The sequence below is a fragment of the Impatiens glandulifera genome, chromosome 1 (genome assembly GCF_907164915.1).
Source record: "Impatiens glandulifera chromosome 1, dImpGla2.1, whole genome shotgun sequence".
Taxonomy (NCBI): Eukaryota; Viridiplantae; Streptophyta; class Magnoliopsida; order Ericales; family Balsaminaceae; genus Impatiens; species Impatiens glandulifera.
Genome location: NC_061862.1, coordinates 149,853,560 through 149,877,324, shown reverse-complemented (window position 1 = coordinate 149,877,324; position 23,765 = coordinate 149,853,560). Strand labels below are relative to the sequence as shown.

The 23,765-nt window shown below is 30.8% G+C and overlaps 1 protein-coding gene across 4 annotated transcripts; it reads right to left on the bottom strand.

Moving 5' to 3' along the window:
- Window positions 1-326: 326 nt before the first annotated feature.
- Window positions 327-8,309, bottom strand: LOC124920113 (E3 ubiquitin-protein ligase MBR2-like). 4 transcript variants are annotated; one of them, XM_047460525.1, is made up of 8 exons: window positions 8,159-8,264; window positions 6,274-6,385; window positions 3,234-3,389; window positions 1,964-2,620; window positions 1,464-1,879; window positions 947-1,045; window positions 742-879; window positions 327-660 (listed from the first exon to the last, which is right to left on the bottom strand). In XM_047460525.1, the coding sequence occupies exons 3-8, from the start codon at window positions 3,331-3,333 to the stop codon at window positions 511-513; spliced, it is 1,560 nt and encodes a 519-aa protein (XP_047316481.1). In that variant the 5' UTR covers window positions 3,334-3,389; window positions 6,274-6,385; window positions 8,159-8,264; the 3' UTR covers window positions 327-510. The 4 variants fall into 4 exon arrangements, with proteins under 4 accessions (XP_047316481.1, XP_047316480.1, XP_047316479.1 ...); XM_047460524.1 differs by lacking the exon at window positions 6,274-6,385 and having other exon boundaries at window positions 8,159-8,309; XM_047460523.1 differs by lacking the exon at window positions 8,159-8,264 and having other exon boundaries at window positions 6,274-6,848.
- Window positions 8,310-23,765: the final 15,456 nt, after the last annotated feature.

The window sequence follows — 23,765 nt, the reverse complement described above, 5'->3', positions numbered from 1 at the left end:
TTTTTTTTTTTAAATTGAAAAAATCTAACGTGACAATGCAACATAGATTGGCCCCCAAATCATTATTCTAAATCAAATTCGAAATATAAATTATTATACTGATTAATTTGAATTAAATATAGTTTGAATAATCCAATACAAATTTAATCGAATTCGAACTTAATCCAATAAAAAATAATTAAACCAAATTAATATTTGAAATTCGGACTGGATTCAAATTAGTCCATTAAACATACAGTCATATCCACCACCCTAGACAATGCATATATATATGGTACTATGAAAAAAAATTGATTATCTAATAAAACTAAACGCATGAGAATTACTATGAACAATGATTGAAGATGGCTTTACCTAATTGTTATGAGTAAAGCAAAAGTCAAAAACAAATTGAACGATCCACAGTCACAGTCCATTAAGCAAACCTGAGTCCCATTCGAAAAGCTGAAACATAATAATAAATATATACAAAAGATTAATGTATGAAACGACCGACCAACCAACAACAAATCACTCATCTTTCAGATGGTCAGCCAGTGTTGTTGTCTTGCAGATAGGGCACATGTTCTTCAACGATAACCACTTCTTGATACAACTCACATGGAAATCATGACCGCATGCTTTCAATGTCCCAACCTCATCCATGTTTTCGTATTCTTCCTGTTTCCCATTTCATTCAATCAATTAATGAAAATGAAGATCTAAGAATTCCAGCATTCAGTTCTAATCTTAGTGTCTTACCAGGCAGATCACACACTTCAATTCCTCTTGCCAATGCTCTGATGAGCAATAAACCGTTTCACTTAAGCTTTTATTTATCATATTATCGGACAAGCCTGTGTTAACATGCCCAATACTTTCTCCTAGAGCAAGCAATTCCTGACAATACAAACAACTCCTATTAAATATTAGCCCCCTAACTGAAAAGAGTTGCATACTAATATACCTCATAGCTCATATTGTCTACGTCTAGCCTCAAATGCCTGTGCTGATCGAGCAAATTCCTGGAACCATAAATTCTTGACCGGTCTGCTACCATAAGACCCTGTAAAAGACACAAAGATGTGATTTTTTTTGTATAGAGGAGGTGGCTAACATAACATCTCAGCCGCCATAACCCCCACTTCAATCAAGATGCTTTCAGTTGGAATAGAATATGAGACCTCGGTCTCTTCCATACCCTGGGTGGGTCATGAAGATATGAACTTTCCACACATTTTTTTTATGATATAGAAGTTGTGATTCTTCTTAAAAAAATGTATTAAAATACAAGGATCATGGCTCATGGCCTTATTAGAAAGTGATATTTTGTCACAATCACAATCCCTTTTGAAAATTGTTAAAATAACAAAGTTAAAATGATTTTGTTTGCATGAAAAGTGTGACGGTATTGAAACTTTCTAGGTGAAAAGTGCATGAAAAAAATGATTGTGAAAAAATTATAGACATGCTGCATAACATACCTCTGGTGCAAATTGTTCATGGAGGCCCATACCATTATTGAAGGATCGACGATACCTCTCGGCAGATATTCTTGTTCTTCCACTTCTCTCATTGTTACGCCATCCTGAGGACAACCCCCTTGAATGTTGTCTAGAAGGATGATTTACTCCAACCGGCTGCTGCAAACCTTCATCCCCTGCTGCATAATATCCTAGATGTAAGTTGCTTGATGAAGCTCTAAAGGCTGGGGCCAATCTTTGATGATCATAGCTGCTTCTAGCCCCTCTAATTGGTTGGCTATGTAAATTCTGAGGAATAAGATGTCCACTAGAGGGAAAATCATTATGGTAACCCACAGAGTCTGCAGATGTACTACTATGGCGACTCGGGCCGCCTAAAGTGAAGTGATTGTTCTCCTGACTCGAGATATTGGCATCTGTAATTTGAAAAAATAAATTCCTCATGAAAAATAGAAGGCTAGATGATAGAAAGAAATAAAGAAACAAACAAATGACAGAACCTGAAAACATATTTCTCCCTTGTGGAGCAGGACCAATTTGAGTATTGTTAAATTCCTGACCAAAATGCTCTACCACTGGGGTAGGATGATCCGAAATATAACTACTTGTGAGGGAAGAATGATAGGGAGGGGGTTCAAGCATTGACCGCCTTCTCACATTCCTCAGTGAACCTTCACCATGAATTGAGATGCCATTTCCTCTGAAGCTAGACCCAAAAGCAGGGCCATCCCATCGTTTGTGTTGAGAATCTGAATGTGGGTTTTCTTGCCACATATCGGAAGAACTTCCAGCGCTAGAATATCTGTTTGTGCTGCCCCCTTCATATATAGAAGAGTTTTTTCTCTTGTAAGGTCCCCTATTGCTGAAACCACCCTCAGCACCACTACAGAAGGTATGTGCACCATGACTAGATGTTGATGATGATGATGCATTGTGTGCATAACTGTTAGGCGCCAAATTGGAGCTTCCGGAAGCATGTATAGGTAAGTAGGATTCCAGAGATCTGCCAGGAGCATCAGGCTGATATTGTGGCATTTCATTCATCTGATTGGAAGAAGCAAATCCATTTGATCTTGGAACTGGATTGTAAGCTCCGTAATTGATACCATTGACAGGCATATTCTCTGCTGGGTACACACCAGAAACATTTTCAGTGCCTGTTCTTGCCAAAAAAATATCATTAATGGTGTTTCTAATGGTAACCCAAATACTACCAAGGCCTTGTTTGACAAAGGATTATTAAGATTTAATTCAAATCACTCCTTATCCCATCATCAATCACTTCATTAATAAAATCATTCAAATTATGAACTAAAATATTAAAATGTCATTTATTTTTTAATAACTGCAAAAGGACATTTTAGTCCTTTAGCTCAAATAGCCCAAAATAATCCATTTTTTCAGAAATAATTTATTTTTTCTTTAAAAAAAATTGAATAATTTCAAGAAAACCCTATATCAAACAAGTTCCAAGTGTTAAAATATCAACTCCTGGAAATCATTTCATTTATCACAGTGCTTCCTGTCTATGCCCTCCTCAAAGGTGTCTATTTGAACAACCCTTCACAAGAAACATTGGAAAACTATTCTTCAGGATGGTAAATGGACCATGATATTGACATGATAGAGTACTAGTAATTTATCGATGATAATAGGCATGATATTGACAACTCTGTAAACCCACACGAGGAAATACCATAACGAAAAGGACCATGTACAAGTAAATATAAGTGAAAAGAACCAATATAAGTCAATTTAAAGATATATTACCCGGATGCATGTAAGTTCTCTCTTGATGTACATTGTTCCAGTTCTGAGCGTTACCTACCTCAAACACATGAGGTGGGGTAAATCCATTCCTATGCCCCATCTTCACACAAGAGGTCAAGAGAACTTTTAACTTCCCAATGTCCAAGAAAGCTTAATCTGCAAGAAAATGCAGAAGCAGATCACCAGATTACAAATAGTCAACAGTTATTTCACTCTTTATTATGGTAACACTACTAAGTCTATAATCGGAAATGCAAACCATCTGACATGTGACCTATTGAAGAGATGCAATATTAGATAATGTGTACAATCAAGATTTTCCAGAGTTTATTTCAACAGAAAGAAGTAAAAAGACTAATATCCCTACATCTGAGAAGTTAAAAAACTATATCACAACATGTGAAATATATTACATTTTGGCACAGGGAGCACCAAAAAAATGACCTCACCATATAATAGGAGAAACAAAAGGTTGACCAACAAGGTTTACATTACTTGTTAGCATCTAAATGAAACACCACATTCCAACCTTAAAAAAATGTCTTTGATGGTATTTAGTCTGAGAGCCTTCCACATCAAACATATTATAAACTAAAGAAGATATATTGTGCCATAAATGAATAATATTCTAGCAACATTTGTTTTCATCTTAGAAACAGCTAAGTGCCAAAAACAATTACATACAACCACCCTTAGAAACAACATTTGTGATATGAATGTATCCCTTTTGGTTTATTTTTGAAGCAAGTCCTCCACAAGTAAGGTGGGATTCTTCCTTTCTAGCAGAGCTCTCAGAAGGCATCAAACCTATTATTTGTTCCCTGGCCAAAGTACATATCTCAATCCCCATAAAGGACCAGAATCTTGTGAAGAATGAAGCAGTGCGATATGGGAAATTGATGGGGTAAGAATTTGACCTGTTCCGGATCTTAGTAGAGGAGGGAAATATAACTAACTACCAAGAAGTTAACAAAAAATAGATAAGAGAAATGCTTTGTTTACATGTCTAGCTTCAGTGAATAAAGTTTCTAAAGCAGTCCAAGCCACAAAAGAAGAACATCTCTAGCTTTAAATTTGACCGCCAAAAAATGGTTAGTTATGTTGCTAATGCTAAAGAATAAGATCTTCGATTGAGCAGCAAGGTTAATGAGTGACTAGAACAAGAAAGATAATAATGTTTAACTTCCATAAAACTCTCCACCACAATTTAAATCAAGAAGATGAAGACTAATTTCAACAAACCCACAGGCGAGAGCCTTCAAAAACAGTTTTGACACTTTTAAACATTTGTTTTTTGCAAAACTTGGAAACTAGTACATGAACAAAAATGTCCTCAGCCTTGGTGATCAAAAGGACTAGAACAAGGCAAGAGTAAAATCAACTTTCCTATATTCAAGTAATAAGATTTTGCAATGATAACAGCTTAGACCTATTAGACAGTGTTGTTTGTGCTTTGCTGATAGAGAAAACAAACATGTTATCCAAGTACTCATAAGAAAATGCTACCATTAGTTGCAACATAAACTGCATACATCATTTGGCCAAGATAAAAAATGAAAAGGACAAGGAAAATGAAACAGTAACAATAACAACAGTAGTTAAGGTTAATGATAGTTGGAGAAAATATGTATTCACTTATGTACCCATTTTTTATGGGTCTAATTACATTCACAACTGCAGTTTTATGGTCACCTCTTTACACAATTAAGCAACAAGGATGATACATATGAAATAATAAATAAAAATCTAGACTGAGGATTACTACCCTAGGCTAATTTTGTCAATCTCCCTTTTACTGGTAAAACTCAATATACAAGGTCCCAACACCTTTTATATGTTTCTCTACAATGAAAATATATTCTTAGCATAAAATAGAGTTACTACTTGTTTAACAATAATCAATCCGACCATAATGGCATACAGAAGATCGTACAGCGGTAGGTCATCTCCCAATGTGTACATCCCTATCACTATCTGTGAATAGTTGTCTGAGCGTTTATCATATTATCCTCCAGATCATCCTATTCAATATGAAAGTATTGATCAGATGGGTGATAAATTGTAACACACACCAAACTCCCACTTGATAAACCAAATGCATGGTGATACGTCAAAGCACCAGGTGACGAAAATGTGAGATTCTGTAAGTTGTGGAAGTACATGCTGTGAAAAATATTGTGTATTTCCGCCATTACAGAAAAGCAACAAATTCTCCTTTACATCAACCCTTCAATACTAAGGTCTGAAACAGGCCTTGGATAAAACTGCAAAATGGCTATTTTCTCTCAACTCCATGAACCGCATGGTTGCCTGTTAAAACAAACCCATGGAAAAGGTCTGAGAACATCTTGAAGTTCTAAGGGGAACTTCATTACCCTAAAGACCTCTCCCTCTAGCCAAATGGAGATTTAATAACACTGCAAGTGGAGATCAAACAAATTTCGTAATGGGCCCACAGTCAAGGTCAAGACTGTTCACCAGTTGTCGAATTTATCAAAAAGTTCCTGCAATATTATATGTGATTCAGACATTATTTAAAGGCAAACTAACGAAGTCGAACCAATCTAGTACCCTAAAAAGATTATGGGCCAATAAGTTAGTCAAGTTACTAAAACAGGTGCAGACTCGCTAAAATGTCTTAAAGAATGCAAAACGTTCTCAAACTTTGAGTGGATCTACAATGGTACCAGTCCATTTGTAAGAACTTAAAATTGTTCCCAGGAGTGTATATGTGGCAAATAGAAGAAACTGCCAAGGATCTATTTCCAGATTCAGAGCATCTCACCTTCATGCAATTGCTAGCTCCTACTCCAACTGCATAAACTAATAATGTGTATAATAGAACAGATCTTACTCCACTCATGACATCAACCTAAGGAAGGACCATACACAAGGTAAATTTCCAAACCTAGTTGATGTAAAGACGATAAAAAATAGGAACCACTGGACAAAAAACTCAAAATATGATCTAGCTTAAATAAGAAATCCAAGTGAAAATTCTTCTAATGAAACTAAAGAAAGAAGCTAGATTAGCACTTACATAATCAATTGTTAATTACAAATCATTATCCATTGATCCTTCTTATTCCCTCTTGATGTATGAAGAAGTGAATCTTCCAAGATTTTCAGAGTATGAATCGATCCAATCCGCTCTTAGAGTTGAGTAGAAATAGAGGAAATGTCAGTGACCAAGCACGGAAAGCTCTCACCAATGACATGTAATGTCTCATCTTTTTGTCAAGATCTCAACAGTTTTGTTATTATTGTAACTTGATTCACCATATGATATTATGTTTAGTACTCAGTTTTATTGGAATATATACTTAGTAAAGCCGGAATGCTAATGGGAAGATTTTCAGGCTTCCAATTTTGTCAGCTCGGATTACATGCATTGTTTCCTGACAAAGATTTCTATGTTCCAGGGAATTTTCAACATATAGGTATGTTAAGAAACTCCAAAGCTTAAGTTAAAACCAACCTTCCCAATGAAAAGGAAACCCATGTTTTAAGTTCCACATATGGTTTTAATATGCCAATCTTAAGACATAGATTTAGGTATTTTCTTATTCTCAATCATATAATTCAAGCACGTATAAAACAAGGACATAATTCCTAAAAGCTGGATTTGATATAGAAAAATTTTCTGTGTTACAATTCCATAATAATATTTTTACAACTGATGCTCATGTCAATCAGAAATAAAACCTATAAATGATAATCCATGTAAAGGTAGCTTTTCTCACACATGGGTTTTTCGTCCAGCAAGGAAATTAATTTGACAAAGCCATGATCATAAAACTTGATAAAATAGACTAAAAAAAAGCTGCTCAAATGTATTTGCTTGCAATTGGGAAATAAGCCCAAATGGCTACAATAGTAGTGCTGGGATAAAAGTGGAACCTAATTGGCAGCATTAGAGACTATAAGAGTTATCAGTATAAAACAACTTCAACCTTAGCAACCCATACATTTTGATTAGACATAACTGTTAAAAGAGAAGATTCTTTGTAGTGGTTTATTTGGGGTTTTTTTTCCCCCTTTTTGAAGCTTCATGGTTTGCAGCTTTCATACTTAGAAGTTCTTTGACACATATTACATGTCATTTATCCCTTTTGTATTTCTCTTGAATTATTGCTTGTAATTAATAAAAGTCCCATTTCACGACAATCATGTATTTATGATCAAAGTGTCACCTTGCACACACCTCGACTAATTCCCGGAGTGGCTAACACAACAACCAATCGCCATGACCCCCCAATTCAATCTAAATGCTTTCAATGAGAATCATATTAAGTTGGTGGTAAGCCCCTAGTCTAAGTCTCTTCTCATCTGAGCTATACCTGGCCCCTGGGGTGTGTTCCATTCATGACAACCATATTAATACAAGTGAAAACAAAATCAACAACAACAATCTAAATGAAACAAAGAAATCGGTTGCCATAAATTGACTACAGGACTGACTTTCCCATTAATTCTTGATAATTTTAGTTACACTTATACTCCATCTACAGCATAAAAATAGAATAATTACAATAGAAACACCATAACATATTATTTATAGCAAGGTAGAGCATATTCAGCAATGGAACATAAAAGTGCAAAGGAGAACAACCGATTAAAACTCTCCTCAGAAATGAATAGCAACGCCAAACCAAAAATGATAGAAATTCCAAATAAATATAAAGTCTCAGTAAATGAAACTCAAAAAGCTCTTCCCTGTCAAATCATTAAACCACTGACTACAATCACAGACGATCCATCGAAATAGACGATCAGAGGGAGATAAAACAACGATCAAGCCATAGAATCACACGAATTAGAGAACAACACAAGAAATAAATCGGACTAATCGTAAAATTCAGAAGTAAAGATGAAGAATATCAATGATCGGCAATGAAAGTAAGCTTCGGGTAGAAGAAGAGTACCGTATCTCTGCCGAGATCGATCACATGTAATCTCCGATGAACAACTTAAGATTGATCCTTACAGAGAGAGGGAGAATGAGATAAAAAGCAAAAATAAAATCAGGGCATAGAAAGAGAAGACTTTTGAGAATTTGGGGTTTGATGATATAAAAAGCAGTTGGGGTTGAATGCCTTGTTTGGTTATGCAAAGAATACGTGAATAAAAATACATATCCCTTAAGTCTAGAACTTCCTTGGTTAAGATTGTGTAAATGAATATTAATCATATTTATTTAAAAGATATAAATAAATCAAATTTTATATTTTATGTGTATAAATTAATAACAAACAAATTTTAAATGTGTTTGTGAATTACAAATTTAATTCTTATTATTTATTTTTTATGTATTAATATAATATAAATAATTTATTTATTTATAAAAAGTCATACAAGTTTATCTTTAAAAAGAGTAATTTTACATTTATTTATAAAATAAATAAATTTATATTTATTTATAATTTATTATGTATTTTTACATAATTATATATATAATAAATAATTTTTGTTATTTTTATAACTTATTTATCTCCTATTATTTTTTTTTATTCATTATGATTTTGTATTTTTATTAAAACAAACTAATAAAAATATATAAATTAACAATTTGGTCTAATGCTAAGTATTTTATAATTGAATCTTAATATGATTGTAAATTAAGTAATATTTGGTTGAATATACAGTTTAATTTATTAGTTATATCAAATAATATATTTATGCACAAAATTATAATAATATTTATTTTTATTAATTCATTAAACTTGTTCGAATTGAGAATGGTTAATAAGAGACCAAATATTACTGTTTTAATTAAAACGTTTTAAGTTAAGCCTATTGTCATGAATCGATATAATTCATGATCATATTTTGACAAGTCTCCAAAAGTAAAAAAATCACAATCTAGTCTATAACATTGTCATTGTAAAAGACGAAAGAATAGTTCGCTTTGAATAAGATTGTTTCAAAATCACAATCAGCATGGGCGACACAATAAACACAGGAGGCACGACACGATCGGCACGGGCGACACGGTATAATTTGCCCTCGATTGCGGTTTATCTGTGATCATCTCTTAGGGTTTCTACAATTACTTTATTCCTGCCATTATGGGGAAGAGAAAGAACAAAATTAATAAATCTAAAGAAGTTAGAGATTTTGTGCTGGAAAGAATTAAGGAAGCAGCAGTCAAAGAAATTAAAAAAAATGCTGAAGAGTTATCAAAGAACAACAGGATACCAACACATGTAAGCAATCTGCTCTAACTGCTACTGGGAAAATTCTTGTTGAAAATAATGCAGAAAACATGGGGATAATGAAGAAGCTTGGAAGATACGCTATAATGAAAGAGTTAATCTGTTTGGGCTCAAAATTAGATTACAAAACTACTTATGCATGCCAAAAGAGGAGAAATTGTCATCAATAAAGAGAAAGCATAGCAGATTACAATTCAACTCAACATTCACTATCTTCAAGACTGGAATCTACTGAAAAAAGAAGAATATGAAGAAATTGTTCAATGGTCAGTTGCTACAATGAAGGAGCTGATGAAGACTCCTAAATCTAAGTCATATACTATCAGGAGTAACTTGACATGGAAAATTAATGAAGTCTGGAAGAACAACACTGCAAAAAAGTCAAAAGATCATGCCTATAAAGAGAAAATCTACTTGGGCAATACACAGACAAAAGTGGAGGTACTGAATTCTCCATTTGAATTTAAAATGTATACTGAAGTAGAGAAAAGCTCTATAAATGTATGAGAAAATGTAGTTGTGGGAAACTACATAGGGAAAAATAGAGCATCCTTCCTAATTACTAAAGATGTACTGTTGAAACAATGGAAAGAAAAATTCCTGGAGAAGATTTCAGCAAATGTCCATGATTTATATTTCCTTAAATTTAAGAAGGGATCTAATCTGGAGGAAATTCTAGAAAATGGGCATACATATATAGGATCCAATTGTATGAAGTTGGAAAATGGTCCGAAGACTTGAACCTATTGAGTAAGCCCAAAGAAACTGCACAGATATGGTTTAAGCTCTGGAATATACCTGCACATATGTACAATTCTGAAGGGCTTGGTCATTTTGTAGGTTTATTGGGTAGACCATTATACATGGACCTAATTACTGAAGGAGTAGAGCACCTATCATTTGCTAAAATTAGCATTGAGGTGCATCCTAAAGCACACTGCCAAAAAGTATGACAGTAGTAAACAGAAAAGGAAAACTTAATGTCATGGAAATTACTTATGAGTGGAGGCCAAACATATGCTCTTTCTGCAATACCTTCCAACATGCAAGCCCAAAATGTGATTTGGCTAAGGAAGAAAATCAGAATATTCATAAAGGTCAGAAAGTAAAGATGCAAAAAATAAGATAGAGGTGCCCATTTTCAAAGAGCAAAATGTGGTTAAAGAACATGAAATCGAAGATAAAAGAAAATTATGTACAAGAAAAAAATAGTACGAAGAAGGAGGTGCAACCTCAACTTAATAATGTTGAAGAGATAGTTGAGGATTCTCAATCAAATCAAGTTGAAGTGTTTGTTGATGAAAACAGAGAGGAAGATACTTAGGCTAATCAAAAAGAAGAAGAGAATTTCAAGGTAGATACAGAGGAATCCAAAGTTGTTGAGGATTCCAAAGATGAAGCTGAAGGAAATAAAGACAATGATCTCGAAATCCAAGTTGAGAACAACAAGGTGAAATCCTAGAAATCCTGAAGAATAATTCTTTCTATCAAATCAGAACGGATTCATATAAAGAAACAAATCAAAATGAGAATAGACAGTATTCATCAACCTCTTCAGTTCACCCCCTTTCATTGAAAGAGGAAGGAGAAGGGAAAGAGAAAGAAGAAGGACAAAGGGAAGAGAAAGACAACCTGTTGAAATCTCAGGTTGGTATGGAAATAAAAATCCTAATTGGGATAATTATAATTTGATACAATTTGTAATCTCTATTTCTTGTATGTTTGATTGCTACTAATCGGATTCTTTAAGGTTATTTGATTGTCATCTTTTAATCATAACTAAGATTTATCTAACTTTGATTCTTGACCATCCCACTTTTTGAATTTTAATAAAATAATTTTAACCATTTTCAAAAAAAAACATTGTCATTGTAAATAATTTTACTTTTAATTTGGCTAAATTTGTTTTTATCAGACAAATAATGCATTAACAAATATCAAAGATAAAAGGCTCATCCTTTTATCACACTAACATTTTTTTGGCTGTCTTCCACAACTACACACTTATAATAATCCTCCTTTCATTTATGATGACTAATTGAAGTTATTTGAAAATGAATATTTGTCAGGACAATTACTTTTGAAAATTCTAAAATTATAAAAGTAAAATTTGAAAATAATTTTGTTTTTATTTGGTACAAAAGATGTGATTAAAATAAATAAGCTGTTTTTTATGTGAGAAATAGATGAATTTGTAAATCAAATTAAATAAAATGTTTGATGAACTTTTTTTCTATAAATATAATTGGTTTTGATTGTTGATAAAATGATATTTTCTAAACATTTAGGATAAAAAGAATCTAGTTGAGAATATATGTTTTCTTCACCAATAAATGGAACTTAAATGGTGCTAACTATGGTTATTTCTTTGAAAAAATTAATAATCAACTTTAAAAGTGAGTTGATTCATTGAAGGTAGAGACTCAAACACATGATCCTGAAAACACGAGTTATCGCGCTTTACAACTTATCTGATTACAATTAACCAATATTGATAATTGCGCTTAGTTGTCTTCTTCTTTTTCTAATATTTTTCTCTTATTGTAGCAAAGCAATTCAACATATTTACATTATTAATATGGCTATACATATATATACATGGGTGTCATCAAACACAAAGATCAAATGTTTGAGTTAGTACAATCGGGATTCAAAAAATATGATCGATCAGTTGGATCGTCTGGCCTGGCCTGGTCTCGTCATATTTAACATCAACAGTTCATAGAGACTTATCTTCACTATTTTTTCTGATTAATTATACATACAGCTGAGAAAAAGTTTGTGTCATTATACGATTTGTTAATCAAAAGATATGGAATAGACTAGCTATTTGTACATTAGAAACTAAAATTGAAAATTCCTAGCTAGGTGATCTATAAAAATGTATGATATAACAAGTCTATACAAAATTAGAAAACATTGATTTTTCATGTATGTAATAATCTACAAAATTAGTGATGTTCCAGTCAATGCGATCCGACCGGTCACCACCATGCCCATTGTATTGTGAAATGTCACTTTCATGTTTTTTAGTGAGAAAAATCAACAAATTTAAGGATATAAATCATTTTTTAGTGATTGATTAATGATTCTTAGACCTTAAATCAAACCTTACAAGTGTTGATATGTTGTTCCTTGCTTCCAGAATTTTGATGCATAAATCAACTAATTTCTAGTGTTTCCAAACAAATATTTTTATGTTTTCTGGTCCAAAATTGACTCTAACTCTATAAAGTGTTTTCAAATTGATTTATTTTAGTTGATTCTCAATGTTTTATTAGATGTTTTTATTTCTGGGGTGAGAAGATGGATTACAAATCGTTTAAGGTCCATCTAGGGTTGCATAATCGAACCATAAGCATTCTAAATTGATCTTGCCAATGATATTAGTGCTTCCTCGCATGAAATGTCCATTGAAGGAGAAAAAATATTTAACTCCATGGACGAGCTTACCACTCATAAAGCCTATGTCGATGAAATGAATAAGGTTCTCAATCCAAAACATTTTTGGTTGAATTGGGTTTAATTAATACAGGTTGGATTCCTAATCCACAAATTACCTTATTTTTTAAAAAAGTTTTCTATTTTACTCTATATTTCTTAGATCAATTTTTTATTCATCAAAAGGATCGAAACAATGTTTGAAATTTATACAGATCATAATCATATAATTTGTTCAAATAACAAAATCGACTCTCTATGAGTGATTAAAAGTAATCCCGTTATGAAACTCAATAGTAAATGTGATGACAAATAATTTTTGGGAGTCATATATGAGTTCAACATTGTAATGAATTATAGATAAAATGTATATATTTATTTGATACGTTTTTAATTAAGAGTTATTTTATTTTAGGTTAAAACTTGGTCATTTAAGTAAGATTATTTTTAAACATGACTAACTAGATCTTATTTGCTTAATTTTAAGTTAGTTTGATTAATTATCAGTTGCATAAGTTATATAAGGTCAATTAACAATAAAGATATGTGTTTTGCTTTAAGTATTTTTTTATTCACATTTGATATGACCCGATCGGACCATTAGAACGAAATGATGGAAAATTTATAGAGCGAAGTTCTCTTAATTGACAACATGCACGACTAAAAAGGAGCTAAAATAAAGGATTACAAGTTAAAACATTACTTATTTTTGGCTCTAGATATGGCTAAATTTGAGATGGTGATGGACAAAATCTTGACAAAAATAATTTGAGAATTTCTTAAGAATAAGTATGGAGGGAACGAGAGAGTGAAAAGATCGTTCATAAATACGTTGAGAAGGGAATTCAAGATTTTGAAAATGAAGAATGGTGAGACCATTAAATAATATTTCTCAAAGGTTAGGGGCATTTATAACCTAATGCGTAACAATCACGAATTTGTAATTGTTAGAGTTCTTAAAACATTTTCCATAATTTCTCATCGCTATGCATTCTATTAGCAATATCCATAACGAGAAATATTTTTTAATAGCCTCACCATTTCTAAAGTTTTGAATTCTTTTCATAACGTATTCATGAGCGATGTTTTCACTCCCCCGTTCCCTCTAGACTTAATGTAGTTATAGGGTTCATCAAATTATGTGGAATTGGGCCTAGGGTTTTGAGGCCCAATTTGGTGTGCCTCAATGTCAAAAAGGGGAAGGAAGATATGTGCAATTATTTGGTGGATTCAAAAAGTCATGAAATCACATGAAGATCTCAATCAAATTGTATTATTATAGAAATGCCAACTAAATATGCACAAGATCATATCATGGTGGAGATGTCAAAGATATCACATGATCTTTACCCTTATTATGAATTTTAAAATTTTATATATAGATACATTGTAAACGAGAAGAGAGTGTGAGACTAAAACCTAGAACAACGGAGAGAGTTAGAGTTTGTAATCCATATTATAATTCTTTTGAATCGATTCTTCGAAAGCATGACATATGACATTGTTGATCGAACATGGGTAAGACTTTTTATGTCGTTATTTCTTATTTTTACGCTATTGTTCTACATTCTACTATAATTTCTATTATTCCGTTTTCATTTTTATGGTGATAGTTTCCCCACAAATTCTTTATATTTTTGTTGGTTTGCTCTGATTGTGGAGTGTCTAGAATTGTGATTTTTCTTATTCATTTTCACCATCATCACTCGAGTAGTTAGAACTCGAATAGTTAGAAGACTAAATTGAATGGCTCCTAATTGGTTAAGAGATTAGGTGACTAGTGAATGTAAAATAGATGAAGAAGAGATTGTAATGTATGCTAACACATATCCTAACTCTTTGAGACAGTTGAGAATTCAACACGGATGAAAGATACAAGACAAATTATTTTCAATTGAGAAAAATAATACTTAGACATTTACATATAGAGGAGCTAAAAGTATTACAGTCATGTGAATTTTTAAAATAAAGTTGAACAAAAGTGGTGGTAATAAAAATTTTAAAATACAATTAGAATGATAATAGCAATGTTAGAAAATAAAATTTGAAAGATCTTTGATGAGAAATAGTACTATTGTTGAAAATTTTGACAATATATTAATTTGTGGCTTATCAAATATCCATGCTACTCTCATTAGTTTTTTTTTATTGTTTTGTTCAAATAACCCTAAAATAAGATAAAAAATTATTTAATTTAAGATTATATATATATATATATATATATATATTTTTTTTTTTTTAAAATAAAAGAGAACTAACACAACACCCGATAACCATGACCCAATTTAAGATTATATTTTTATTATACTTATTACGTCATTGATCTTTCTCAATATATATTTAAAATGAAGAAGGATTGAGGGGAGCATGGACTCAACCAAACATGACCGCATAACGTCACATTGAAAGATTCTTTAGAAACACACGGAGTTAGGGCTGGAGTGTGGAACAAATATTATTTAATTTTTTTTAATATATATTTATATATATAATTAATATATATTTTAGAATATTATTTCATCTAAATTAATATCCTAAAAAGATATTTAAAATAAAAATAATTTTTAGATAAATAAATATGATATGGGTAACAAGTTTGGGAATGAAAATAAGACCACTAATTTATGGCTACCACTTGTGCAAGAGAGAAATAAAAAATATCTCTTGGGACAAAAATCTCTAATACATGGCTATTTTTCCAAAAAAATAAAATAAAAAATAAAAATTCTCCCTCTGTACATGGGCAATCTTTTAAAAAAATCTCCTTTCGGTTTAATTATAATTTATTCGAATTCTGTTCGGTTTTCGAATTGACTAAAAAAAATAAAAATTCAAATAAATCGAACAGAGAAACTCGAATAACCCGAAAACCGAACCGATGAACACCCCTACCACTTGTGCAAGAGAGAAATAAACAAAATATCTCTCAAACATGGTAATGTTTAGGGCAAAAATCCCAATACATGGCCATTTTTCTGAAAAAAAATAAAATAAAAAATAAAAAATTCTCTTTCTCCTAACCATGTTCAATACACAAATTTCTCTTTTTTTCCAATATTAATTTCTTTTTCTCCTATTAATAATTTCTCTTTTTCTCATTATTTATTATTTTTCTTTTTTTCTCTATTAATATTTTTTCTTTTTTATCTATTAATTTGTAAATATATATTTATATATTTTTTTTTATTTATATAGTTTTTAGAGTATAATAGGAAGAATAAATAAATTAAATAATAAAAGATATAAATATATATGTTTAAAAATATATTATATATTTGATATATATATATATATATATAAGAGAATAATAAATCATACAAAAAAAAAACTTTAAAAAAAACATATTTGAATGTAAAAAAATTAGAACATAACTATATTCATATCAAAAATTTATACAAGGTTGGGATAAAAAAAAAATCTCTTTCTTCCCTTATTAATTTTCTTTCTCCCATTAATAATTTCTTTTTCTTCCATTAATAATTTCTCTTTTTTTTATTATTATTTAATATTTTTCTTTTTAATTAGTATTTTCTTTATTTTATCTATTAATTTATAAATATATATTTATATATTTTATCAATTAATTTTTATTTATTTATATATATTTTAGAGTAATAATAGAGAATAAATAAATTAAATAATAAAAAATATAAATATATATATTATTTGATAAATATATATATATATAAGAGAATAAAAAATTATACTAAAAAATTAGAAAAAATGTAAGAAAAAAAAAGTTTCGACAACGGGACACAACTATTCCGAAAAATCTCTCTATATATATAATGATGCTTAATTTTTAAAATGTCCGGATTGCCGGGTCGAGAGCTGTGGTTAATTTGAATATATGTGAGAGTAAATGGATACTTTCGGATTGTGGGTTGATCCGCTCATAAACTTAAAACGGTTAAAAATAAAATAAAAAATGCTATAGGTATGTTCGAACTCCCAACCTAACAAAACAATTACAACCTTTTAACCAACTAGGCTAATAACACTTTATATTTTAAATTCAACTCAAAATTTGATAAACGCGTGACATTTTAACCATATAAGTTCAACTTTTTAACTAACTAATATATATATATATATATATATATATATATATATATATATAATGATGCTTAATTTTTAAAGTGTCCGGATTGCCGGGTCGAGAGTTGTGGTTAATTTGGATATATGTGAGAGTAAATGGATTGTGGGTTAACCGCCCATAAACTTAAAACGGTTAAAAATAAAATTAAGAATTCTATAGGTATGTTTCGAACTCCAAACCTAACAAAACAAGTACAACTTTTTAACCAACTAGGCCAATAACACTTTATATTTTAAATTCAACCCAAAATTTGATAAACGCGTGACATTTTAACAATATAAGTTCAACTTTTTAACTAATAACTAACTAATCTATATATATATATAATGATGCTTAATTTTTAAAGTGTCCGGATTGCTGGGTCGAGAGCTGTGGTTAATTTGGATATATGTGAGAGTAAATGAATACTTGGGTCGGATTGTGGATTGACCTGCCCATAAAAATATTACCGTAATATTTTTTTCATGCTTTTTTATATTATTACTCGTGCAAATGCACGAGATACATACTAGTTGCCATAATATTCGGAACATAAAATTATCTTTTCTCCCATTATTAATTTCTTCTTTTCCCACTAATAAATCTTTTTTTTTTATTATTTATTGATATTTTTTCTATTAATATTTTTTCTCTTTAATCTTTTAAAACCCACTAACAAGGCCTTAGTCTGGTTTTTCAGAAATGCAGCAGTGACTGTGACGGGATATATAGGGTTATATATAAATAATGGTTTGTTTTTTAAATTTATAAATATATAAATAAAATACCTAGGCTGTAAAAAATAGTTATTAATAGTACTTTAGAGGATTTTAAAATCAATTGGGCTGCTCTTGGGTGAGTCTACTGTTTTCAAATTTGTTTTTAAATAACTTGTGACAGAAGTGATAGCTCTATTCCCGTGAATAACAAAATGAGATTGTTTTGAATCCTTTAAACTTTTTTTGTTTTTCTTTTTTAATATATAATCCCATGATAGCAATGTTAATCTCTGATTTCTCATCTTTTTATAGTTAGAGATTTCTTATTGTAAAAACAAAACGTTCATAAGAGTGATGAATAGTTATGTCTATGATGGAGGAGAATATTACATAACATGTGGTTTGGAATCAAGCATGTTGCTCTAGACAACAAGACAACACAGTCCTTCACAGGAGCTGAAGTGTCCGAGCACAATGGAGCTTAGTATTTGTAATATTATTTTTTTATATTTTCCTTAATTTAACCCCACTTAGATTATTGGAAAACTATGCAAATAAAATTGTTTTTTTTTTTATCTTGTATGATAAAATATTTTAATCTTTACAACTTTAATTTAAGTCATTTAGTTTAAACAACAAGACTACCATAATATCATATTATATATGATTTATCCATGTATCATAAAAATGCTACATTTTACTATTTTTTCAATGTGGACAAATCCACTAACTCGATTTTATTTTTGTGACTCACCCATTCAATTTTATTTTTGAAGTCTCATTTTTATTCATATAATGGAAATCACCTACACAGTCTAAATTCCAACCCTTAGTTCCCAAATGGTTTGGACCAAAGTGGGAGCTTAGTTTGAAGAACTGTATCGAGTGGAACAAGACTCTCACCTTTAAGCATCTATGGACTTTGGAGCGCAATCAGGAGTCACTATGGATCAAATGGGTGCATACGAGATTTATAAAACACGAAACCAACATTTGGACCTGCAAAATTCATGAAGGTATGAGTTGGTCTCTGAAAAAGATTCTTAAACTAAGAAGCGATATTGCAGATCTTTATGACATCCGGCTAGGGGACGGGAAAGACACTCTATTCTGGCACGATCCCTAGTTTGAAAACCAACCTATCATCCACAAGGCGGAGTTTCAAAATAAACGTATAAGAAGGGACTGCGCAGAAGCCAAAATCAAAGACATTAAAGACGGGAATTGAGACTCACTTTTGAGAAAAATCCATAAGGACAAAGGATACTTGATCATATAAGTAACATACAACTACACGACAAACCAAATATTCATGAATGGAAAGCTGATGACAATGAGAAGCTAGTATCGAAGAAAATATGGGAGGTAACCCGGGAAAAAGCGTAGAAAGTAGAATTGGCTCCTCTTATATGGTCAACAAAGATTATCCATCGACATCAGTTCATTCTATGGCTAGCCTTTTGGGAAAGACTCAACACTCGTGATCGTATCAGCAAGTATATGTGCATCCCGGACGCGAGCTATCTTCTATGTAGAGGAAATGAAGAAACCATAGATCACCTATTCGGGAGCTGCTGTATTACTTCAAAGCTTTGGGACAAATTCTATAAAAACCTGGAGCTGATCAGTTTCCCGAGCGAATGGAATGAAATCAAAGATGCAACACTACTCAAAGCCGATGGAAATAGATTTGCAACAAGCGTGTTCAAGTGCAGCTTTGGAGCAGTGGTGTATAATATTTGGCAAGAACAGAATGCAAGGGTATATGGCAGAACCTGCAGGAGCGTTGAAGAGTTATGGAAATATATTGTATCGGATTGCAGCGCCCTCGCGGGAACGTGGACAAGAATTCCAAGCACGGAGCAGAACTGGAATATCTGTAGGAACTAGAATTTACCATTTTTTAAACTCACTAGAATTGAAAGCATTGTAATAAGATAATTCAATTACGTTTTTAGCTTTTTAGCTTTTATTCAGAATGTTACGACTTCAAAATCATTCTAGGCCTGTCTAGAATGATCTCTTAAACTCGTGTTTTTTTTCTTCCATTTTTGGGAATTTTTAATGAAATGACGCTAAGTCGTTTTTCCCAAAAAAAAGTACATCAATTTGGTTGTTTGAACTTAATTGTCATCAATTTGGTTGTTTGAACTTAATTGTCAACTAGAGGAGAATGCGTTATGTTATAGGTAAAAACTATGTTTATAATTTTACTTGGGCTTGAGATGATTTATTATTTTTTGTTTTGTTTTATGAAAATTAGGGTTTGATGAAATAATAAGTTATATGTCTTATATATTAGGACTGAAGTTGGTGATAGTATATTCCTATTTTTTTGTTTGAATATTCTCATTATTTTTTTATAACGAAAGGTTTTCGTTTCCCTTTTAGATTGCGATCGAATAATTCCCGTAGGTTAAGCATATAGTCTATAAATACACTCAACCAATTTAACCTGCAGTGTTAAGTGTGTCTTCTAATGGGCTCAATCCTAAAACCTCATTACGTTAGGTATATACACCTGTTGGAATTTTTAAACTAATTATATAAATTCCATTAATGAATGGAAATTAGAATGTGGGTAATCTATATATATATAATGATGCTTAATTTTTAAAGTGTCCGGATTGCCGGGTCGAGAGCTGTCATTAATTTGGATATATATGTGAGAGTAAATGGATACTTTGGTCGGATTGTGGGTTGACCCGCCCATAAACTTATAACGGTTAAAAATAAAATTAAAAATTCTATAGGTATGGTTCGAATTTACAACCTAACAAAACAAGTAAAACTCTTTAACCAACTAGGCTAATAACATTTTATATTTTAAATTCAACATCAAATTTGATGAACACGAGACATTCTAACAATATAAGTTCAACTTTTTAACTAACTAATCTATATATATCTATAATGATGATGCTTAATTTTTAAAGTATCCGGATTGCTGGGTCGAGAGTTGTGGTTAATTTAGATATATATGTGAGAGTAAATGAATACTTGGGTCGGATTGTGGGTTAACCGCCCATAAACTTAAAACGGTTAAAAATAAAATTTAAAATGCTATCACATTTTTACCGTAATATTTTTTTCACAATTTTTTTTATATTATTACTCGTGCAAATACACGAGATACATTGTAGTAAAATTAAATCAAATTCACATGAAATTCAAACGTGAATTAAATGGTGAAATTTAATCCAAATATATAATTTGAATTAATTAATTTAAAATGCCTTGATGACCAATTCAAAATGTTGTTAATCTCTAGTGTAACGTACATGAGTTTATTATTATTAATTGTTTGATAATTTTATATTATTATTAACAATTGAAAAAACTATGTAACGTGAATATTACAAAATAAATGTCTTAATTAGAGCATGGTTATCCATGACCCAAAAATGGGTCATGATGCCGGTTGTCGTTGATTGTGTGAGTTTATCATGACGAATTGGTTGGTCATTCAATGACCAAAACTACAATTAGTTCATTGCGTCTTGTTTTTTTGTTAAATTTTGACAAAAATTACAACCAAACTCATCCAATAAAATGCTGTCATTTGTCAGCCTCTAATTGGTTGCCCATATTTTTTTATCTCTTATCTTTAAAACCCGATTTTAGCATTATTTATAATTTTAAAAAATAAATAAAATATACCAAAATTCATAATTTTTCGAGATCTATAAATAGAGACCACTCTTTCTATATTTCGGAGCACAAAAAATCACCATTTTCTCCATTTCTTACTAATTATCCTCCTTTATTTACAATTATCCATAATTAATACTAAATTATTATGGATAACTACAACAATAATCCATACACTTCTGCTGATTTTGATCCCGAATATGAAAGTTTTCGACAATTCAAGCGTAATAATCCAACTGGGTGGCAAAATATGATGTCGCCGAGAGATAATTACGGCATATCTCAGAATTCGCCCCAAAACTTCTATCAAAACTCCCAACAAAATTACCAGAATTCCGAAGATAGCTATTTCCAGTCATACACCATAGTCCCAGAGACACAAAATTCATACGACCAATATGACCAAGAGGCTGCTAGAAAAGACCTTGAGCGTGCATTTGGGGTGCTTCAAGCTCGATTTGTAATAATTCGTAAGCCATCACTCGCATAGAATCGAGACATTATTAGCAAAATCATGATGGCTTGTATCATTATGCACAACATGATAGTTGAAGATGAAAGAGACACATATGATGGTTATGATAACCCGCGGGAATTTGTGGAAGATAATTCTGCAAACAAACCGCAGAGGCGTGCAAGTAAGACCGACAGAAGGAAGAAGTTAAGCAGGCTGTATGTTGAACAAGACGGTGATTTTGAGTTCTCGAGTGAACGTATTGTGGATATCAATACGTATTTGGCCAACAAGGACGATGTTGTAGATAAAAACACGAATCTGCTACTGAAATCGGACTTGGTCGAAAATATAGGCAATTATATGGAGCGACTGATATGTGAAATATGGTTGTTGGTGTTGTTCTCTTAATTATCGCCGTTTGTTTTAATTTCTACTATATTTAGTTTGTAATTTTCGCTATGTTAACAATGTATTTTAATTTCGTGTTTATTATCATTTAAAAATTAATTATTATTTTTAAAAATTAAAAAACATTATTATGTATAAAAATTAGAAATTAAATATATTTATTATATTTAAAAATTATTTATTATTTTTTTAATTTAAAAATAAAAATAATATTTTTTACTTCATGATCAAGATTTTTTTGGTCATGGATAAGCACCATGACCAAAATCTTGGTCATAAAGCTCTTTTCATGATCATGACTATGATCATGATCAAAAATTTGGTTATTGATAGAGATGCTCTTAACCCTTCACTAAGAAGAAATATTAAGGCAAATGAAGAGACAACTGATGTCAGTCGTTGAATCAATTGATGATTTAATTAACAGTTTATTATTTCAACAATGTAAATAGACATTCTATCCCACGCCATCTAATATCTCTTTTTCACTTCATCCTTAATATTTTCTCACTCTAGAATTCCAAAAGCTCTCTTCTTGTTTTGTGAGTGTTTTTCGAGTTTTTTGTTCGATATTTCCGTTGAAACCCGGTGATAGTTTAGGTACGCTCATCAAATTCGACAAGTAGTGATTTCAGTACAGAATCACTACTAAATTCATTGTACCCTGGGAGACAGCCATCTACGATAACGCTCCATCATAAATGGGAGACGATGAAACTATTTTAAAGGAAATGTGTCTAACACATGCCTCGAATCAACCATTTATTCAGTGATATTGTTCTTCACATATTTTACTTTGTTTCATTTATTTGTACATCATTTTATATATATTTCTGTAATTGATTTCAAGACAAGATTTCTAACAATCTTAAAACAGTTCCATGTGCTAAGTTATTTAATAGTTTGTGTCATCGAAATTTTTGTCTTTGATATTTCAGGAATACGAGTTATGATGTTATAAAACAGATGATGACTTATTTCGACAATATAAAGTTGTTCATATAAAGGAATAGAAGAATCTACAAATAAAGATAAGTCTTTATTGTATACATATAATGTTAATTATTATTAATATTATTTGTATGAAAGCTTACTTTTATAAGCTAATATATGTTGATGTAGATATATATTCTAAAGAAAAATGATGTAAATTCATTATACAAACGTTTTCTAGAAAATAAGTTAGAAAACAATAATTTATTTTATTTTTATTTAAATGTTTGTTGGTTATTAAAATTATTATTAATTATAATTTAGAGTAACTAAAGTTAATAAAGAGTTAGTTTTTAATTTTCAGAAATAAATTAATAATTATAATTTAGTAATAATAATTAAAATTAATTATAATTGAAACATATAGTTTCAGTTTTAAATTAATTAATTATAATATATATACATTTTTAAATTAATTAACCGTGATGATTAATAAGAATGTGATAGGTTGATTATTAACGAAATATGGTCTATTTATATATGTCTATATATATTGTCTTATATATTTACCTTTTGATTATGATACTAAGTTATCAATTTTGTTTGACAGAGTTTAAGTCAAAAAAAGAG